Below are 21,396 nucleotides of genomic sequence, written 5' to 3' on the forward strand. Positions count from 1 at the left end.
CGGCTCCTGGATGTCCGTCGAAAGGGCCGGGGGTTCCAGTATCTGGTGGACTGGGAGGGTTATGGCCCCGAAGAGCGCTCCTGGGTGAAGAGGAGCTTCATCCTGGACCCGGCCCTCTTGGCCGACTTCTACACCCGTCACCCGGACAAGCCTGGTCGGGCGCCAGGAGGCGCCCGTTGAGGGGGGGGGGTCCTGTTGTGTGGGCCGCTGAAGAGGAGATACTGCTGGCCCACCACCACAAGATGGCGCCCTGCTTGAAGTGCGGGCTTCAAGCACGAGAGGGCGTCGGAGCGACCAGGAGTGACAGCTGTCACTCATCATCATTGTCCGTTCATTAACGCCCCCTGTTGTGGGTCCGTGTCATGACACTTTCACAACACATATGTTTTGGGTGACGATATTTTCTTCATTCACTCTTTAACCTTTCTCTCACTTTACTAGAGCTTAATCTTTGTTTCATCAGTCCATAAAACCTTATTTTGGCTCATCTCTGTACCTATTTGCAAATTCCAATCTGTTTTTCTAAATCTTACTGCTGATGAGTTGTTTGCCTTTTATAGTATGGCCTGTGTATTTCGTCTCTTCAAGTTTTCTTTGAGAAGTGGAATGTAATATAGTCACACCTGACCTATGGCATCCACTGGTGATGTCAATCAATCAATCAATTCAATCAATTTTATTTATATAGCGCCAAATCACAACAAACAGTTGCCCCAAGGCGCTTTATATTGTAAGGCAAGGCCATACAATAATTACGTAAAAACCCCAACGGTCAAAACGACCCCCTGTGAGCAAGCACTTGGCGACAGTGGGAAGGAAAAACTCCCTTTTAACAGGAAGAAACCTCCAGCAGAACCAGGCTCAGGGAGGGGCAGTCTTCTGCTGGGACTGGTTGGGGCTGAGGGAGAGAACCAGGAAAAAGACATGCTGTGGAGGGGAGCAGAGATCAATCACTAATGATTAAATGCAGAGTGGTGCATACAGAGCAAAAAGAGAAAGAAACACTCAGTGCATCATGGGAACCCCCCAGCATCTAAGTGTATAGCAACATAACTAAGGGATGGTTCAGGGTCACCTGATCCAACCCTAACTATAAGCTTTAGCAAAAAGGAAAGTTTTAAGCCTAATCTTAAAAGTAGAGAGGGTGTCTGTCTCCCTGATCTGAATTGGGAGCTGGTTCCACAGGAGAGGAGCCTGAAAGCTGAAGGCTCTGCCTCCCATTCTACTCTTACAAACCCTAGGAACTACAAGTAAGCCTGCAGTCTGAGAGCGAAGCGCTCTATTGGGGTGATATGGTACTATGAGGTCCCTAAAATAAGATGGGACCTGATTATTCAAAACCTTATAAGTAAGAAGAAGAATTTTAAATTCTATTCTAGAATTAACAGGAAGCCAATGAAGAGAGGCCAATATGGGTGAGATATGCTCTCTCCTTCTAGTCCCCGTTAGTACTCTAGCTGCAGCATTTTGAATTAACTGAAGGCTTTTCAGGGAACTTTTAGGACAACCTGATAATAATGAATTACAATAGTCCAGCCTAGAGGAAATAAATGCATGAATTAGTTTTTCAGCATCACTCTGAGACAAGACCTTTCTAATTTTAGAGATATTGCGTAAATGCAAAAAAGCAGTCCTACATATTTGTTTAATATGCGCTTTGAATGACATATCCTGATCAAAAATGACTCCAAGATTTCTCACAGTATTACTAGAGGTCAGGGTAATGCCATCCAGAGTAAGGATCTGGTTAGACACCATGTTTCTAAGATTTGTGGGGCCAAGTACAATAACTTCAGTTTTATCTGAGTTTAAAAGCAGGAAATTAGAGGTCATCCATGTCTTTATGTCTGTAAGACAATCCTGCAGTTTAGCTAATTGGTGTGTGTCCTCTGGCTTCATGGATAGATAAAGCTGGGTATCATCTGCGTAACAATGAAAATTTAAGCAATGCCATCTAATAATACTGCCTAAGGGAAGCATGTATAAAGTGAATAAAATTGGTCCTAGCACAGAACCTTGTGGAACTCCATAATTAACCTTAGTCTCTGAAGAAGATTCCCCATTTACATGAACAAATTGTAATCTATTAGATAAATATGATTCAAACCACCGCAGCGCAGTGCCTTTAATACCTATGGCATGCTCTAATCTCTGTAATAAAATTTTATGGTCAACAGTATCAAAAGCAGCACTGAGGTCTAACAGAACAAGCACAGAGATGAGTCCACTGTCTGAGGCCATAAGATCATTTGTAACCTTCACTAATGCTGTTTCTGTACTATGATGAATTCTAAAACCTGACTGAAACTCTTCAAATAGACCATTCCTCTGCAGATGATCAGTTAGCTGTTTTACAACTACCCTTTCAAGAATTTTTGAGAGAAAAGGAAGGTTGGAGATTGGCCTATAATTAGCTAAGATAGCTGGGTCAAGTGATGGCTTTTTAAGTAATGGTTTCATTACTGTCACCTTAAAAGCCTGTGGTACATAGCCAACTAATAAAGATAGATTGATCATATTTAAGATCGAAGCATTAAATAATGGTAGGGCTTCCTTGAGCAGCCTGGTAGGAATGGGGTCTAATAGACATGTTGATGGTTTGGATGAAGTAACTAATGAAAATAACTCAGACAGAACAATCGGAGAGAAAGAGTCTAACCAAATACCGGCATCACTGAAAGCAGCCAAAGATAACGATACGTCTTTGGGATGGTTATGAGTAATTTTTTCTCTAATAGTTACAATTTTATTAGCAAAGAAAGTCATGAAGTCATTACTAGTTAAAGTTAAAGGAATACTCGGCTCAATAGAGCTCTGACTCTTTGTCAGCCTGGGTACAGTGCTGAAAAGAAACCTGGGGTTGTTCTTATTTTCTTCAGTTAGTGATGAGTAGTAAGATGTCCTAGCTTTACGGAGGGCTTTTTTATAGAGCAACAGACTCTTTTTCCAGGCTAAGTGAAGATCTTCTAAATTAGTGAGACGCCATTTCCTCTCCAACTTATGGGATATCTACTTTAAGCTGCGAGTTTGTGAGTTATACCACAGAGTCAGGCATTTCTGATTTAAAGCTCTCTTTTTCAGAGGGGCTACAGCATCCAAAGTTGTCTTCAATGAGGATGTAAAACTATTGACGAGATACTCTATCTCACTTACAGAGTTTAGGTAGCTACTCTGCACTGTGTTGGTATATGGCATTAGAGAACATAAAGAAGGAATCATATCCTTAAACCTAGTTACAGTGCTTTCTGAAAGACTTCTAGTGTAATGAAACTTATTCCCCACTGCTGGGTAGTCCATCAGAGTAAATGTAAATGTTATTAAGAAATGATCAGACAGAAGGGAGTTTTCAGGGAATACTGTTAAGTCTTCAATTTCCATACCATAAGTCAGAACAAGATCTAAGATATGATTAAAGTGGTGGGTGGACTCATTTACATTTTGAGCAAAGCCAATTGAGTCTAATAATAGATTAAATGCAGTGTTGAGGCTGTCATTCTCAGCATCTGTGTGGATGTTAAAATCGCCCACTATAATTATCTTATCTGAGCTAAGCACTAAGTCAGACAAAACGTCTGAAAATTCACAGAGAAACTCACAGTAACGACCAGGTGGACGATAGATAATAACAAATAAAACTGGTTTTTGGGACTTCCAATTTGGATGGACAAGACTAAGAGTCAAGCTTTCAAATGAATTAAAGCTCTGTCTGGGTTTTTGATTAATTAATAAGCTGGAATGGAAGATTGCTGCTAATCCTCCGCCTCGGCCCGTGCTATGAGCATTCTGGCAGTTAGTGTGACTCGGGGGTGTTGACTCATTTAAATTAACACTCACAGTCACCCAGTTGGCCTGCTTTCCCGGCAGCTCGGGATATGCTGGAGGGGAACTAACGGCGGCTAAGCTACCTTGGTCTGCACCGACTACAGGGGCCTGGCTAGCTGTAGAATTTTCCACGGTGCGGAGCCGAGTCTCCAATTCGCCCAGCCTGGCCTCCAAAGCTACGAATAAGCTAAACTTATTACAAGTACCATTACTGCTAAAGGAGGCCGAGGAATAACTAAACATTTCACACCCACAGCAGAAAAGTGCGGGAGAGACAGGAGAAGCCGCCATGCTAAATCGGCTAAGAGCTAGTAGCTGCGCTAAGCTAGCGGATTCCTAAAAACACACAAAGTGAATAATGTGTAAATAATTTAGAGGTGATTCAGCAGAGGGAGTGCTTTAGTTAAGGCACGTGAAGATTACACTGTGAAACAAATCGTTATCTAGTTAACTAGATCAATCTAACTGCGCAGATTAAACAGCTAACAGATACAGAAAAACACCGCTGTGCTCCGGAACAGGAAGTGATACAATACCGCAGTGAGAGCCAACCACCAGTAGAGGCAAGAGTCAATGACTATTGTCTTTTTTTTTTTCTCCCCAAAGCTTCAGTCATCAGCTGTTGTGGTTTTCCTTGGTTGACCCATTTGATATTCACTGAGAAGTACACTAATTCATTTTCAGAACATTTGACACTGTTGTATTGGCAGTGTGCAGTGTTTGTGCAAAAACTCTGATTTTCTCTCTTGTCTCAGCTTCAACATGATTTATTTATTTTTACTCCCATTAACAGCTCTTTGGCTGATGTTTTATGCCTTCTAACAACACTTCATGGTTAAAATACAAGATTTAATCCAAGAGTAAACATTAACAGATATGTACCGTCAAAAATTAACTTGAACAGAACTCACTTCAAGAAAGGCCTGTTGTCACATTTTCCAGTGTTTTTTGTTTGCCTAAAAAGTGGGTAATAATTTATATTCTACGTTGATTATGTATCTACTAAGAAATAAATGTTGAAATTCTAGGTTTTCTTGTCATAGTCAACTTTTGTTCTCAAACATAAGTGCCTTCAGTATTAAGCAAAAGCAAATGAATTGGCCTGGCCATTTCAAGAGTTTTGGAGGCGACTGTATAACAGAGTTGTTCTTTGTGTAACATCAAAGCATAATTCCAAAGAGTAAATGATTCACAAACAGTAGAGACCACAAAGACTGTTTGGTATAACTGACACCACTATCAGGTATTAAGCGATGTCACATCAACCTGAAGGACTAATAGGCTGGTATTACACTGAAAAGTCTCCAACACGACGGTAAAGTGCCGTTTTGCACTACAGTGACAATGGTTTCAGATTAGATTGACAGCTAGCCTTTAGCTGCCCCCTCTCCCTCCTGAAATAGTGAAAGGAGTCTGCTGTCCTGTGTACAAATGCTCAAAAGATAATGAGATGTGAAACGTAAGGAGCAGATCTCTTGTCCGGTCGGGCTCGGGACGTTGAGGACAGCATACAGGCAGACCTACATTCTGGCAACAGGACACCTTCAACAATGCTAACTATGGATGGCCCCAGACTCACTGTAACACGACAGCAGATGGGCTGATGGAGGTGTATACACGTCAGGGAGAAAAGCGTCTACTTGTTTCAATGTCTTTGGCGCTGTGTGTGGTCAGTAAATGGGCAGCACGCTATGCCAGTCCTGCCAACTGATCTGCAGGACAAGTAGGCAAAGCACAGGGTCATGTCAGGTAAGAATAGAGAGTTCACAGCACACTGCTGCCATCCTGAAAGTGCAGACACAATGAAAACACAAGGTTCCTGGAGTTTGCCAACTTTTTGGTTCAGCTGCAAAAAAGTTTTCTGTAAGAAAGAAAGGGCCTGTTTTTCTTTTGGGGGATTGCATCACAGTTTCCTTGTTTGTGATGTGTGGTGTCACAGGGATGAACGTTTTCTGGAAAGTACTGGATTCAGGGATATGGAGGTGACTGCTAATCAAATCATTTTTCTTAACTCCACACATTTGACATTACTAAACAATATGTGTGTTAAGTAGGGGCGGTGGCCAGGTGGTTAGTGCGGAAGGTTCCCGGTTCAAACCCCACCCCTGCCACATTTCTCCATGAAATGTGGAGTTGTATGAAAAAGGGCATCCGAGATCACACTTCTGCTAAATCAACATGCATATGCACCTTGGATCTGCTGTGGCGACCCCGTGTGAAGACAAGGGAGTGGCTGAAAGGACTTTATGTGTGTTAAATCCAACCCAGTCTCACAGCATGTCATGATTCAGCAGCACGAAATATACATTAATCTATTGGTTCGTGATATTGTCACGAAAAGTCACGGCAGCACAAATTCATTCTAATACATTCCGTGATGGCTGCATGAAATTAAAAGTGAAGCAGGGGCGTTGGGGTGGTTATGGTTAGGGTGGGGGGAAGGAGTAGGATTAGTAATAATGAGTAAAAAAATAAATAAATAAATAAAAAAAATCACAAAAATTTAAATCATTTCATGACGGCAGCACAAACAAAAAATGTGAGACTGGGCTGCTTAAATCAATGAGAATTTTAACTGTTAATTGTGTGTGGTTACACAAAATTAAATCTTACTTTTTATTTTTTTCTTTCAGTGGGTCAGACATTAACATCCACCAAGTTGGCCATCCCTTAAACCAGTATGAAAGATTTCAGAAAGTTTCCTAAATTTATTTGGTCAAAGAGTGTGTGCCAATTACAGGAGCATCACACAACTCAGCCTCCCTGGTAAAGTCTACCTCAGGGTGCTGAAAAGAAGGATTCGACCGATAGTGGAACCTCTGATTGAAGAGGAACAATGCGGGTTCCATCCTGGTCGTAGAACAACTAACCAGCTTTTCACTCTTACAAGGATCCTGGAGGGTGCCTGGGAGTACGCCCATCCAGTCTAAATGTGTTTTGTAGATTTGGAGAAGGTGTATGATCGGGTACCCTGGGAGATACTGTGGGAGGTGCTGTAGGAGTATGGAGTGAGGGGGTCCCTTCCCTCAGGGCCATCTAATCTCTGTACTCACAAAGCAATTTCAATTCAATTTCAATTTATTTTCATTTATATAGCGCCAAATCACAACAGAGGTGCCTCAAAGCACTTCACACAGGTAAGATCTAACCTTACCAAAAGCAAGAACTGGGTTCAGGTTCTCAGCAGTAAGTCGGACTTGTTTCCAGTGGGGGTTGGCCTCTGCCAGGGCTGTGCCTTGTCACCATTCCTGTTTGTGATATTCATTGACAGGATATCGAAACGTAGTCGGGGGAGGAGGGTTTCCAGTTTCATGGGCTCAGGGTCTTTTTGCAGATGATGTGGTCCTGTTGGCTTCATCGGCCTGTGACCTCCAACACTCACCGGATCGGTTTGCAGCTGAGTGTGAAGCAGCTGGGATGAGGATCAGCACCTCTAAATCTGAGCCCATGGTCCTCAGCAGGAAACTGGTGGATTGCCTACTACAGGTAGGGAATACGGGGTCTTGTTCACGAATGAGGGGACAATGGAGTGTGAGACTGGCCGGAGAATTGGTGCAGCAGGTGTGGTGTTGCATTCGCTCTGCCACGTTGTGACGAAAAGGGAGCTGAGCCAAAAGGCGAAGCTCTCAATCTACTGGTCAGTCTTCGTTCCTACTCTCACCTATGGTCATGAGAGTTGGGTCATGACCGAAAGAACTAGATCGCGGGTACAAGTGGCTGAAATGGGCTTCCTCAGGAGGGTGGCTGGTGTCTACCTTAAAGATAGGGTGAGAAGTTCGGTCACCCGTGGAGAGCTAGGAGTAGAGCTGCTGCTCCTTCGCGTTGAAAGGAGCCAGCTGAGCTGGTTCGTACATCTGGCAAGGATGCCTCCTGGGCTCCTCCCTAGGGAGGTGTTCCAGCCACATCCATCTGGGAGGAGACCCCGGGGAAGACCCAGGACTAGGTGGAGAGATTATATCTCCACACTGGCATGGGAACGCCTCGGGATCCCCCAGTCAGAGGTGGTCAGTGTGGCAAGGGAAAGGGAAGTCTGTGGTCCCCTGCAAGAGCTGTTGCCCCTGCGACCCGAACCATGAAAAACGGGTGAAGATGAATGATGAGTGACAGTAAGAGAGTGTCAAGGCACCTTAACTCTAACATAAATTGGGGGCTCATCCAGGACATTTTTTTTGTCTTTTGTGACAGTGTGGTGGTCAAATCTTTTATGTCTGTCAGGAAAAGATACACAACCATGAGTACAACAGATTTTTGATTAACAAGGAAAAAGTTTGACATGTTGTAACGCCGCCCCCCCAGAATGTAAATTACATCTTTTTTCCTCGACTGTATAGGAGGTTCTATAACGATCTATTTATCATTCACTACTACAACTACTGCATTATTCCAAAGTGACATTACACTGGTTTTGTGGCGGTGAAAAGCTAGAATATATGATTTTATGAATCCACACTTTCAACTATAAAAGATGGGGTTGTGGCTTAATGAATGAGGTGTTCTCTGTGTTTTCTATGCTACACTCCACGTCCTCACCCGGTCTGTGCGCTTTGGGAACAGCCATGTTCATGACCCGGCTGACATCCTGAGGTTTGGGCGGCGAGGCGGTAAAGCGGCAGATGCCCGACTCAGATGGCGTGCTGGAGGTCAGGCTGTCAGTGTAATCGTTGGTCCCTGCTGTCATCTGTTCAGACGAAGTGTCGGAGATGAAGCACTCTGTGATGGTGAACTTGGCGTGGCGGAGCTGCTCTTCCATCTTGGCGTGCTCGTATGCGCGAGCCAGCTCCTCGTAGGTGGAGGAAGCACTCTCTGTTGACACCATGCTGCTTCGTGCACGATCTGATGACACGTCATACACATAACGGTGCACTTGATTTAGAAATGTAAAATGTTTGCAGAACTCAGCTTCTTAACCTACAATAAAGTAAATAACTTGTGCTTTATTTTTATATGGCAATTCAATATATTCTGTGACAACACCAGTGGCGGCTGGCCCATAGGGGGTGCTCGGGCGCTGCCCTCCCAGATATGGAGAAGAAAATTATAATATATATATATATATTTTAAAAAGTATTATAAATGTCAGTTTGTTTTACTTAATAGTATGTGCCTACATTATTATTAAAACAACATTTCCACCACCTGACTCTCATTCAACAGTGCATTTCCACCAACACACAGGGGCGTTGGACTGGGGGGGGGTTAAAGGGTACTATGTACCCAGGGCCCAGAGCATGGGGAGCCCGCAAAAAACTGGCATTAAATAGATTTTTGTGTTGCATGTTATTAATGTCCATACAATTCATGTTGTAAAAGAATATAATTAGGATGAATGTATAAATGTTGCAAAACATAATTCTGCTCTAACAATAATATTGAAAGATCTCTGAGGGTCCTTCCCACCCCTGCACAGTTGTACAATGGTTTAGTCCAGGCACACAGGCGACACCCCCCACACACACACATCCCAAATGGGATCTCCAGAAAGAGGAGGTGTTTAGTAGTGCTGAAACAACTAATCGATTTAATCGATTATTAAAACAGTTGTCAACAATCAATTAGTTGCTAAATAACTTTGTTTTACCGCAAATGTTTTGTTTCTTCCATATAAATCAACCATTTCTGCAGCGCAGCTTTGCTTTGAACCTTGAACCAATTCAAGCAGTGATTCGCAGATCGAACCAGTGCTTCGATCTGGTGCTTTGTTTTATTTCGCTTAATCTTAATTTTTCCCCACTAAAACCCCAAAGAGCATATGTCTGTGAGTAACATTTACCTTTTTATGTTAATCTGACCTGTTATGGTCTTCTGAAACAGTTGATAGATGTATTTCATAACTTAAAAACGGGGCCGATGCTAATGCGTTAGCATGTCTATGGCGTTTTCAATGCTGAAGTTAGCATTAAGCTGTTTTTAGCTGTCAGCACATTTGTTTTCTGTATAATAATTCATGGCTCGGCGTTTGTTGTCATAAAAAAGTCAAATGTATTACAAACTGTAATATTTTATTCATTTATTTTTATTTATATATCAATAATAATAATAATAGAAACAACAACAATAATAGCAATAATAACTAATAATGCCACAATACAGTTTTAGAGAAACGGACAAAAAGAATCTGATAAAACAAAACAGAAAAGATTAAACCAACTAACAATGAACATAAGTTTAGAAATAACTGTTTCCTGTGAACACCTAGTGACTCTTAAACCTCCACTTCATCCTTGTTTTATTAAGTTTAATGACAATTTGTTTCGGTCAAACCACATCTAAGCTGTGTTTTTACACAAGAAAAAAAATAAAATGCAGTAAACTGCACACTTGTGTCTTTTTCATGAAAATATCTTATTAAATATAACATATCACACTTTAGTCAGGCCTTTAAAATACTTTTGTGGACTCTTGCTGTATGTAATATGTTGTCAGTGGTTGAGATAGTTGCTGTCGGCATCTAAAAATGCTCATAATCGGGTGAAACCTGATAGAAATCTCTGTGGTGTGTCGGTGATGTATGTATGTGCAAAATAAAACAAAACACTACTCCAGGTATGTTTTTGATGAGAATATAACATCATAACTTTGTTACAATCTCAAACGTTGATGATGCGTGATAAAGGCCTTTTAATAATAACTCAAAGAAATAATGGCAAAACTCACATGTAAGTTAAAAAACCCCCAAAACGATTAATCAAAAAAATAATCGATCGATGAACTGATTAGTAAAATAATCGTTAGTTGCAGCCCTAGTGTTTAGGCTGAAATAAAATATGTCTTTCCTAAAAAATCAAAGTCTGGATTTCAAAAAAGGCTGTAATGACAGGTGGTCGTAGCTCACTAGAGGCTGCTACGTGGCACATGTGGGGTACAGAGAGGCACATAGTGGCACCTTCATAGTGGATACGTGATAGATGAAAACGTGGGTCATTTTTCAAATAATCACCCCACACCCATGCGTGGCTCCTTCTTCAGCCTTCATTATTCGGTGGGACTGAGGCTTTAATAAAAAAGAACATAACGGGGGGGGGGGGTGGGGGTCCTTCAATATGGCTAGTACATAGGGCCCAGAATTTGGTGCTACGCCCCTGCCAACACAATGTATCATTTCTCTTCTTGGGCGATCACTCAAAGAGCCCCTTGAAGTGCAGCAAAATGACCAATTGTGTATGGTTGCTAAGGAAAAATAATAAATATTCAGCCAATCAGCATCACCAAATTTAATGGCTTGGGTCACCCCTGAAAATGCTGCTATTTTGGCGGAAACAAAAACCCCACCGACGTTTGAGTTATTTATTTTTGTCTCCATGTGTTTTGCTGGAGTAAGTTGAAGAACTCTGGGACAGTTTTTGGGAGGTGAGGGGGGAACCTGGGATAAAGGAGTGACCACAAACTGCTGCACACTGGCGGTGCCCACGTACGCGGCTCAGAGTTTGGTAGGTGGAAAAGAAGCAGCACAATGCCAACTAAAACCAGCTCCCAGCCTCACTTCTTAAATGGAGCAAATTCTGTTTGAGTTTGTTTGTTTGTTTTTTTATGGAGACATGTAGTTGCACATTGCGCTCAGATCTGCGAGAAAAAAAAGCGCAAACTGCTTCGCTGAATAGTTCGGAGCAGGACGACTGCTGTAGCAGGGACAAGGTTTCAGTGAGGATTTAGAGAAGTTTTTTGGATCAAGTCTCGGCTGTGGATTTGACAATCTGGCAGCTCTTCACCTCTTTAAAGTAAGTCACTCCTCTCAGTTTTAGCATGTCTCTCCCTCACACACACAGACACACTCTCTCTCTTCTCCCCTCTCTCCCTATCTCTCTCTCTCTCTTCTCCCCTCTCTCCCTATCTCTCTCTCTCTCTTCTCCCCTCTCTCTCTCCTCTCTTCTCTCTCTCTCTTCTCCCTCTCTCTCCCCCTCTCTCCTCTCTCTCCCCCTCTCTCTCCCTATCTCTCTCTCTCTCTCTTCTCCCCTCTCTCCCTATCTCTCTCTCTCTCTCTTCTCCCCTCTCTCCCTATCACAGCACAGATTGGATATGAAAATTTATCATTTGCGTCCAGGATGAACAGAGCCGTGGTCGTTTTGTCGGAGGAGCGTTTCTCTGCTCAGCTTGTTGAAAGTGGGGTTTATCTGAATGATTCTTGCCTCAGGCTTCTCCTTTCTACGTTCCATTGACTAAAATCATTATTTCCAGGGTTCCTCCATTTGTTTCAAACAAGGCTCTCAGTCGGGAGCTGCAGGTTCGGGAAGTTTGCCAGCGGTTTTAAGACAATCGGACTGGCCTGTAAGCGTGAGAAACTTCGCCATGTTCAGTCCTTCCATTGTCAGGTGTTCATGTTCCTGAATGGTCCGACCCAGACTCTGGACATGTCCTTCAGAGTCAAACATGAATACTCTTTTTACGTGGTTTATGCCAGTTCAGGAAGCATGAAGTGTTTTGAATGAGGAGACGTCGGTCAGAAACGTCTCGCATGTCCGCACAAACGCGATGTGTCTGGGGCGTCAGTGTCTGCGGCCTCGGGTCTGGTTCCGGGGCCTTTGGCCTCGGGGCTCGGAGCCCCGGTGTCAGTGTCTGGTCCAGGGGAGGGGCCCTGCATGCAGGAGGAGGCCGTTTCTCTGCAATAGGGTGTCTCTGGGGGTGACTTTATTTGCACTGTATATATGTCACAGGATTGGGTTGGTGAGGAGCCACGTTTGCAGTCAGTTTCCTCACTGGCTGGGTTTTTACATGACATGGATTTATTGGACACTTAGAGAGTCACACACTCACAGGACAGACAGTACACATGGGTTCGGGTTTCAGATGGGGAGGTGGCTTGACCGGATTTATATGTCACGCTCATTCAGGAACAGATTACGCAGGAGTTTCATTTAGCCAGTTGGTTTTTCAGATCATCATCTCATCACCACAGAAATATTCCACTCACACTCAGAGGTTCAACACTTACTGGAAATTCAACACCAAACTTTTGCACGACAGGGCATTTTGTGATTTATTTGAATCTTTTTGGGGTTTGGAGGGGTAGGAAGGGAACATTTGGGACAATGAGTCAGTGGTGGGAGGCCGGCAAAACTCAGGTTTGGGTTTTATGTCAACAGTACACTTCCTATTCTACAGCTAGGGTCAAGGTAGCCATGGCAACACTTGAGAAGGACATTATGGACATTCAGGCCAGCTTACATACAGCTGGGGCTCCCAACCAGCATGGTCTGCTGCAGGGGAAGAGGGTGGAGCTGGGTGCCCTGTTGCAGGAGAGGGTGAAAGGGGCGATGGTGAGGGCTCCCTATGTGAACATCAAGGACATGGATGCACCCAGTTCCTTCTTCTTCAATCTGGAGAAGAGAACCTCTCATCAGAAGGTGATGACCTGTCTTTGCCTTCCTGACAGACAGGTGATGAGTGATTTGGCAGAGATACGGAGACATGCTATGGACTTCTACTTGGCTCTCTACGGTGCTGTGGACTGTGACGGGGCCTGTGCGGATTACCTTCTGAGAGATCTCCCCCGGCTGGTGGCCTCAGAGCGAGAGGCCATCACACTGGATGAACTGACAATGGTGGTGCCACAGATGGCATCTGGGAAAGCTCCAGGGATCGACGGACTCCCAGTGGATTTTTATGAACACGTCTGGGGCTTTCTCTGTGCTGGAGAGCATTGCGGGGGGCTGCTTGCCCACTTCTTGTCACCATGCTGTTCTGTCCCTCGTGCCTAAGAAAGGGGATCTTACCCTTTTGCAGAACTGGAGACCGGATGCACTTCTCTGTGCTGATTATAAACTTTTTTCTAGGGTACTGGCGAACAGGTTAAAAGGTGTCGTGGATTTTATTGTTCACAAGGACCAGTCTTATTGTGTGCCCGATAGGACTATTATGGACAACCTTTTTTTGATGAGGGATTTGTTTGATTTGTGCAATACTGGGGATTTGGTATGCGGGTTTGTGTCACTTGATCAGGAGAAGGCGTTTGACCGGGTTCATCACAGGTTTTTGTTTTCCACTTTGAGGGCATATTTGGCTTTGGTGAGGGGTTTATTTCACTTGTTGGGGTTTTGTATAATGGGGCTTCATGTTTGGTTAAAGCCCAGGTTACACATAGACGGTTTTGTCGGCGAGTAGTATGTAGACCGAAGTTCGCGGTAATTCCGGCTGTTTTCGCAGTGGAAAGGGGTGGAGCGCGCGCAGCGGGGCTCCTCCTCGCTCTTTCCCCCAAAAAACTCTGTCATAATTGTGTTTAGCAACCAGTCACCATTTGCTTTATTATACATCTGTGTAGTTAATTAATAAAATATTCTCTACAGACGATTCGCTCGCGCGCACGTAAAAAAAAAAAGAAAGAAAAAAAGAAACTCCGCTCCCTGCTGCTGCTGTTTGCTGCGGGGCTCCTCCTCGCTCTTTCCCCAAAAAAACTCTGTCATAATTGTGTTTAGAAGCCAGTCACCATTTGCTTTATTATACAGCTGTGTAGCTAATAAGCAAAATAATCTCCACGTAAAATAAAGCACGCACGTAAAATAAAAATAAAAAGAACCTCCGCTCCACGCTGCTGTGGTGCTGCTGCTCACTCCAAAAACTCTGTCATGATTGTAAAATAAAGGACAAAAGAGACATAAGTCCTGCTCACAGGCTGCTACCAGATACAGGACATGTTCACATCTTCAAACTCCAGACATCTCCACGTCACTACATATTCAGTCCCTGATTGGTCATCGCGGTGCGACGAGAAAGGTGGCACTACAGGAAGCGGCAGGATGAAACAGCAATTAAAAAGTACCAAACGCCGTTGTTCGCATTGTCGCTGTCGTCAAGGGAGGTCTCCGGGAGCGCTCCCGGAATTATTCGACATGTTGAATAATTTTTTCGACGATTCCCGGAAAAGCTGGAACTAAGCCACGCCCCCTAGTGCCAGCGTTAACAACGGCGTGTGATCCTTAAGACGGCCAAAAACTCTTCCGGGACGCTTCCGGGAGCTCTTACCGTCTGTGTGTAAATGGGGCTTAAGGCTGGGGGAGGGTTGAGCTGCCCAGTCCCCGTAACGTGGGGTATAAGACAGGGCTGCCCTATCTCAGATCAGCTGTACTCTTTAGCCATTGAGCCACTCTTGTGTCGCATTAGGGCCAAGCTGTCTGGCCTTCTTTTGCCAGGTTTTCAACTGTCTTTTCCCTGGTGCTCTTTGCTTATGCAGATGACATCACGGTTTGTGTCATGAATCAGGCAGATGTTGACGGGTTATTAGACAGTTTACGGCTCTATGAGATGGGAACCTCTGCAAGAGTGAACTGGGAGAAGAGTGAGGCTGTCATGATGGGGAGGTGGCAGGAAGGGGCTGCTCCCTGTCTGCCACATGGTCTGTGGTGGGGAGTGGAGGGGTTGAAAATTCTGGGTGTGTTTCTGGGGACGGATTGGTATCATCAGAGGAATTGGGAGGGCTTGGTGGAGAAGGTCTGTGCCAGACTGTCCAAATGGCAATGGTTGCTGCCCCAGATGTCCTATAGGGGGCAAGTTCTGGTCGTTAATAACTTGGTTGCTTCGTTGCTGTGGCACAAACTGTCTATCCTCCCTCTACCATGAGGTCTTATCTAGCAGTTGCAGTGGTTACTGGTGGACTTTTTCTGGTCAGGCCATCACTGGATCAGAACTCTCGTGTTGTACATGCCACTTCATGAAGGAGGACAGGGGCTGGTGGACATTTCTGCTCGGGTGTCGATCTTCAGGTTGCAGGCTGCTCAGAGACTGTTGTACACCTCAGGATTGAACTGGCAAGATACGGCACGTGTCCTGCTGAGGAAGGAGGCAGAACTTGGGTATGACAAACATCTGTTCCTCCTACATAGGCGGGATGTCATCGGGACGTGCACCTCGGCTTTTTACCAGTTGGTTCTCCAGGCATGGCAGGTCCTCACTGTGCGCAGAGACAACGTAGGCACACATGGGATGTGGCTGTTTGAGGAGCCTCTTTTCTTCAATGACTTTGTTTGCTCTCCTGGGTTGTCATCTGCCACTCTGCGGCCTCGCCTGAGGGAGGCAGGGTGCACCAAATTGGGCCATCTACTGCGCACGTCTGTTGTGAGGCTGGTGGAGTCGGTGGGAGTTCGGTCCTCCAGGATGCTGCTCAGGGTAGTGGAGGAGGTATGCACTTCTCTGCCAGGGCCCCACAGAGTGTTTGCTGAGAACCGTACTCTGTCTGACCAGTGGGATGATGAATGTGAGTACGTGTTCCCCTCTCTGACTGTCTCGCCTGCTGTGGAGGCGTGTCAGGAGGAGCGGGGGCTCTCCTGTCTTTCAGAACACCTGGTTTGGGAGAGTTTGAGAGTATCGGCAAGAAAGCTCTCTATTATACCTGTGTCAAAGTGGCACACTTATGCTCTTTAGTAGGGTTGGCGGCGTGGAAGTGGTCCGAGGTTTTTGGTGCTACCTTGTCTCCTGTGAGGTGCTGGCGAAGCCTGTACAAACCCCCGGTTGACAAACACACGGGGGACCTCCAGTGGAAGATTATACATAGGCTTCTGGCTACAAACAGGTATCTGGCACACCTGGATCCAGGGGTTGATGGGGTTTGTCCTTTTTGTCCACTTAGGGAAACTGTTCACCATGTTTTTGCACAGTGTCACCGGTTGTCAGGGCTGTTTGGGTTGTTGGGTAGGTGGTTCTGTGAGCTTGGTTTTTCATTCACTATGGACTTGTTTATTTTGTGTCCAAAATATCGTGCACAATCCAGGAAGTTGCATGTTTTAATTAACCTGCTTTGTGGACTCGCCAAGTTGGCCATCTGGAAGACTCGGAAGAACTGTGTTTTAGCTCAGGGGTCAGTGGACCCTGAGTCTATGCTGAAGGGACTCTTGGCAACCCGGATCAGCGTGGACTTCCAGTTTTATGTTCTTACTGATACTGTGGATACCTTCAGAGGCACATGGTGCACAAATGACATTCTCTCTTCTGTGCAAAATGGGAGCTTGGTGCTCCATTTCTGATGCCTGTTGGTGGAGTCCATATAGGTGGATGCTGACACACACACACACACACATATATATATATATATAAAATTTGGTGATATTTTCTATTCTGTTAAGGGGGTCAATGTGAACTCCAGGATCTGTTTGGCTGAAGATAATGGCAGTGCAGTACAGTTTGGTGTACTATGTGTGTAATTGGTGTCAAATGGTAAAAGTTCCTTGCTCAAGAACTTGAGTGTTGTATTATATTTGATACTGTTCCTTTCCAAAGTATAAATGAGGCCTAACATCTGTAAATGGTTAACTTTATCTTTGAAACTGCTGATTTTGAGAAGGACATGAAATGATTATTGTGGAGTTGTAGTAATTTTCTGACTGTTCATTTGAATGTCTGTACTGGACTTGGCACGGAAATGTATTGGCACACCAGCTCCACCAAGATTTTTTTCACCAGCTGCCACTGGACGATACTATCTAGGAGAAAAGGTGTTGGAAAAGAGATGCTATAGCATGCACAGGGGAGAATGTGACAACCTGCACACATAGGCGGAGCAAGGGGGTGACCCGGGGTGGCCATGGCCACCTCACTCTGAACACTGACCACCCAATTGTGCATGATACAGCAATTATTTTCTATATTAATGGAGTTGCTGAAAAATTACTATAATAAAACTTTGTAGTGCTTTTATGCATTAAGTTTTGATAACTATAGGAATACAGTCAGGTCCATAAGTACTTGGACAGAGACAGTGGACATAAACAGTAATACTCAGCAGCTTGGGACACGTGCACTTAAAATAGATATGCCACCCCAAAATAGTCACTGCTTCACTCCTGGCCACCCCACTGAAAATTTCCTGGCTCCACCCCTGCCTACACAGTTGTCATTAACAATTTCACAAAGCCAACATAATTTTTAAAAAGTGGATTTCTAAGTAGTGGTGCCAGCTCATTACCTGTGTCCTGTGAGGGGCTGACACTGTAACTGTCGCTCTCTTTGTCCACTGATCCGGTGGCGCGTGGTGTGGGGAGTCTCCAGTCAGTCGTCAGGGTGTGTGAGGAGCTGGTGGGGTGCGGCCGGTTCAGAGTCCACTGGCTGGCGTAGCGGCTCCGTGCAGCGGCAGGAGCAGCTTTGGCAGTGCGTCTGGCAGTGGGATCTGGTGAAGAAAGTGCAGGAAAAATTGCTGCGGTAAAAAACAAAAATAAATCAATGCTCAGGTTTTTTTTTTAAATCTTAATCAATTCAAGTCCAAGCAGTGGCATCGATTAGTTTTTAGTGTGATGGGCTACACTTCTTTGTTCACTTCCCTCCTGACTTTATATACATATATTCCACCTGTTTGTGTGTTTTTGTTCACATTCACTTTTGACACATTTTGTTATGCTACAGCCTTATCCCAAAATGAGGGGCCAGCTAAGTTTTAAAAAGATACAACCGAGAGAGAGAGAGAGTTATGACGGTATGGTTCAGTGATGTACAGCAGAAACTAACAAAGACAATCAATATCTACAGTATGTTCAGTAAAAAAGGTTTATGTTTTTACACTCTAATGGAACAATTGCTTAACATGTTACTATGGTTCCAGCCACAAACAACAAAAACTAACTAACTAGCCATAACCAGAGGAATCTGTAGAGCAAGCTGAGCAACTAAAGAGCATCTTAAAATAACTCAGAGTCCTCCACCTTTTCTTCACATGAACATTTCCCAAAAAGACTACAAGTGACCTTTGACCCAGGTAAAATGACACTTCACTGTATTTCAGCAGTAAGTCCCTTCGGCTGCTCTCTTGTTTGTACTCGGGGTCGCCACAGCAAATCCAAGGTGGATCTACATATTGAAGTGGCACAGGTTTTACGGCGGATGCCCTTCCTGATGCAACTACACATTACATGGAGAAATGTGGCAGGGGTGGGATTTGAACCCGGAACCTTCTGCACTGAAATCAAGCGCATTAACCACTAGGCCACCACCCCTGCTACTTCACTGTATTTCAGCAACGGGTAAAAAAAAAACAAAAGGTAATTCAACTCAATAGCTTCATTAATATCATTATTTTGAGTCATTAACATATAGGGTTCAATTCCACCCATGCCCTGTGTTTTGTCACAGATGTTGTTTGAATATTTGCCGAGGAAGTCAACAACTTCACAGAGGAACATGACAAACTTTATTACACAGCTTTTAACAACCAACAGGTCCCCTCTCATTGCCACCCTACTTCTGCATCTGGCTGTGCTGCAGTCACAACCTTTTATAGTGGCGCTTACCCTGCAGGTAAACCTGGTTACTGCATCTTCAGAATATCCCAGAATCCTACACCCTGTTCCTTTCTGACATTGCATGTCCTTCTCCAGGCACCTCCTACTATCAAAAACACACACATTAGAGAAAGGAGCAGTTCTCCTTTCTCTGCAAGCATAAGTTTCGATGGTTTCAGATGAAGTCCACCCTGGAAGAAGAAAAAAGTTGCAGTTCTTTGGCCACTTGAGGCTGGCTCCAATTCAACAATACGGGATGTGCATTTTTTTCTAACTTCTTAGTTTAAGACGTTTTAAACCATAACATTATGCATAATTAGGGGTGTGGTCGCTAATGGGCCTTTCACACTGAATACGTCAGGCCAATCCGTCAACGCCTTCCAATCGATCGGATGTGTTTCCAACGCATCTGATGCGTCCGACGCATGACGTCAGATGCTTCGCTTCGGAAGCGGCAAAGGGCCGGAGATTTCTACATCACACTCTGGCTGTTTCCACAACCTGAAAAAAGTTCAGCGATCTCCATCTTGAATTTGCATCGCCTGAACCACAAAAAAAGCTTTAAAAAACAGCAGTAGAACGATTCTCCCATCACCCTGCTGGGAGAAGCTTTTTTCAGCTACTTTTCGGAGTGACGCCAACCGAGGGAGGATTGACGACTTGGTGGAATATCAATCGAACCACGACAGCGGGCCGACCCGCACGGAGAAGCCGGCCTTCAGGCATCATTCCTTGGCAGACCAAGGCAGGCAGCCAGGGGGATGCAGCAAACCCCCTCAGTCCGAAATCTCCCACTTTTTGGATATATGCAAAGTCCCAGTTTGCCCAACGGAGTTTAGTTCTGCAGCTTTATCGAGGTGAGAATAATGTAAAAATAAAACGTGACATTTACTGCACTGCTGTGAAGGTTTAATGATCGGCTAACGTTAGCTTAGCCTTTTAGCACAGTTGATCTGAGTGAACGCTTTAATTTGTAAATGGTTCAGTCTTTTTTATTTTTACTAAATAAAGCTACAGCTTTTTTTTTCAGACACCACAAAAGCTCAACTTTAAATAACTTTTTTCGGGCGTTTCTTCCCATCGTTTTTTCCGGGTTTTTTTTTTTCTTTTTTTTTATATATAAACTGTTTAGTGTTTCTTTATATTTAAAGAAATATTTTTATTTGTCCCAATCAGGAACATTTGCTGTGCAGACAACCAAACTTCCATTGATGAGCTGAACACCACGAAGTCCAGTCGAAAGAAAACATCTCTGCTCTTCAAAATAGGACAAAAGTGTCTTCAGCAACACCACCAGAGTTCAAAGCTGCAGAAGAGACGATTGACTTCTGGTGGTGCGCAACGCGGTATGGCCGCATAAAAGTGATCTCTGGCATTAGCCTCATATTTCCCCCGATTCGAGAGCTGAATTTCAGGTCAAACTATTATATTTTATGATAGTAATGAGTGGGGACAAAAATAAGAAAGGAAGATATGGTCGACGGAACATTCCCGATGGTAAAATGGAGAATGAAGTCACGGCTGATGGGGAAAGCTCACTAACAGTGGGACAAGATGGCAAAAGAGGCGTGGGCCTGGATGTGATCCGCGGCGCTGTGAGTGATGTTTTCGCGACTGAAATGGCTACCCTCCGAACCGAATTGAAAAATGACTTCAAGGAATTCCACACAGAATTTCGGGAAGATATAAAGAAACAGATGGACAACTTTACAAAAGAAATAAATCAAAAACTACGAGACACTGCAGATCAGGTGGACCAGGTGACTGAGCGAGTAAAGCAGGTAGAGGACACCATTGCGGATTTGGAGCGCTGTGACATTGGAGTCAAAAACACGCTCATACAACTACTAGAAAATCAGCGGATCTTTCAGGACAAGGTGGATGATTTGGAGGGGCGTGCGAGGCGGAAAATATCAGGATATACGGCGTCCCTGAAGACTCAGTGGGTACGTCTATTGCTACTTTTGTTGAAAATCTTATTAAGAGCGAGCTGGGCGTTGACATCGGCCCGGACCGAGCCCTCTGCATTGAACGTGTTCACCGTGCACTAGGACCGAAACCACCTGCAAGCGCACCTCCACGCTCAATAATAGTCCGCTTCCTCCGGTTTTCCGATAAAGAAAAGATTCTACACGCTGCTTGGAAAAAAGGGGTAAAGGTCCAAAACAAGCAGGTTTATTTTGACCATGACTACGCACTGGAAGTGCAGAAAAAGAGATGCGAGTATATCCCTGTCAAGAAAGCCCTGAAAGAGAGTGGAATTCGCTTTCAGACACCGCTAAGTAAGATGCGAGTGCATTACACATCAGGCCGTGTGCTCTACAACAACGCGACTCAGGCCGCGGAGGATCTGCGAAAGCGGGGAATAGCGGTAGACAAGATC

The 21,396-nt window shown here is 44.4% G+C and overlaps 1 protein-coding gene and 1 long non-coding RNA gene across 2 annotated transcripts in view; one reads left to right on the top strand and one right to left on the bottom strand.

Annotated features, from left to right (window-relative positions):
- Positions 1–21,396, bottom strand: part of dscamb (Down syndrome cell adhesion molecule b) — a 498,706-nt gene that overhangs the window by 16,109 nt on the left and 461,201 nt on the right. The window contains 2 exon segments of the mRNA XM_034168081.1: positions 8,353–8,655; positions 17,708–17,908. Coding sequence (XP_034023972.1) covers positions 8,353–8,655; positions 17,708–17,908 — 504 coding nt within the window.
- LOC117508341 lies at positions 4,846–15,361 on the top strand. The gene is made up of 3 exons (XR_004560058.1): positions 4,846–4,858; positions 6,836–6,838; positions 15,214–15,361. It is a non-coding gene; the product is annotated as an uncharacterized LOC117508341 (long non-coding RNA).

The sequence above is a fragment of the Thalassophryne amazonica genome, chromosome 4 (assembly GCF_902500255.1).
Source record: "Thalassophryne amazonica chromosome 4, fThaAma1.1, whole genome shotgun sequence".
NCBI lineage: Eukaryota > Metazoa > Chordata > Actinopteri > Batrachoidiformes > Batrachoididae > Thalassophryne > Thalassophryne amazonica.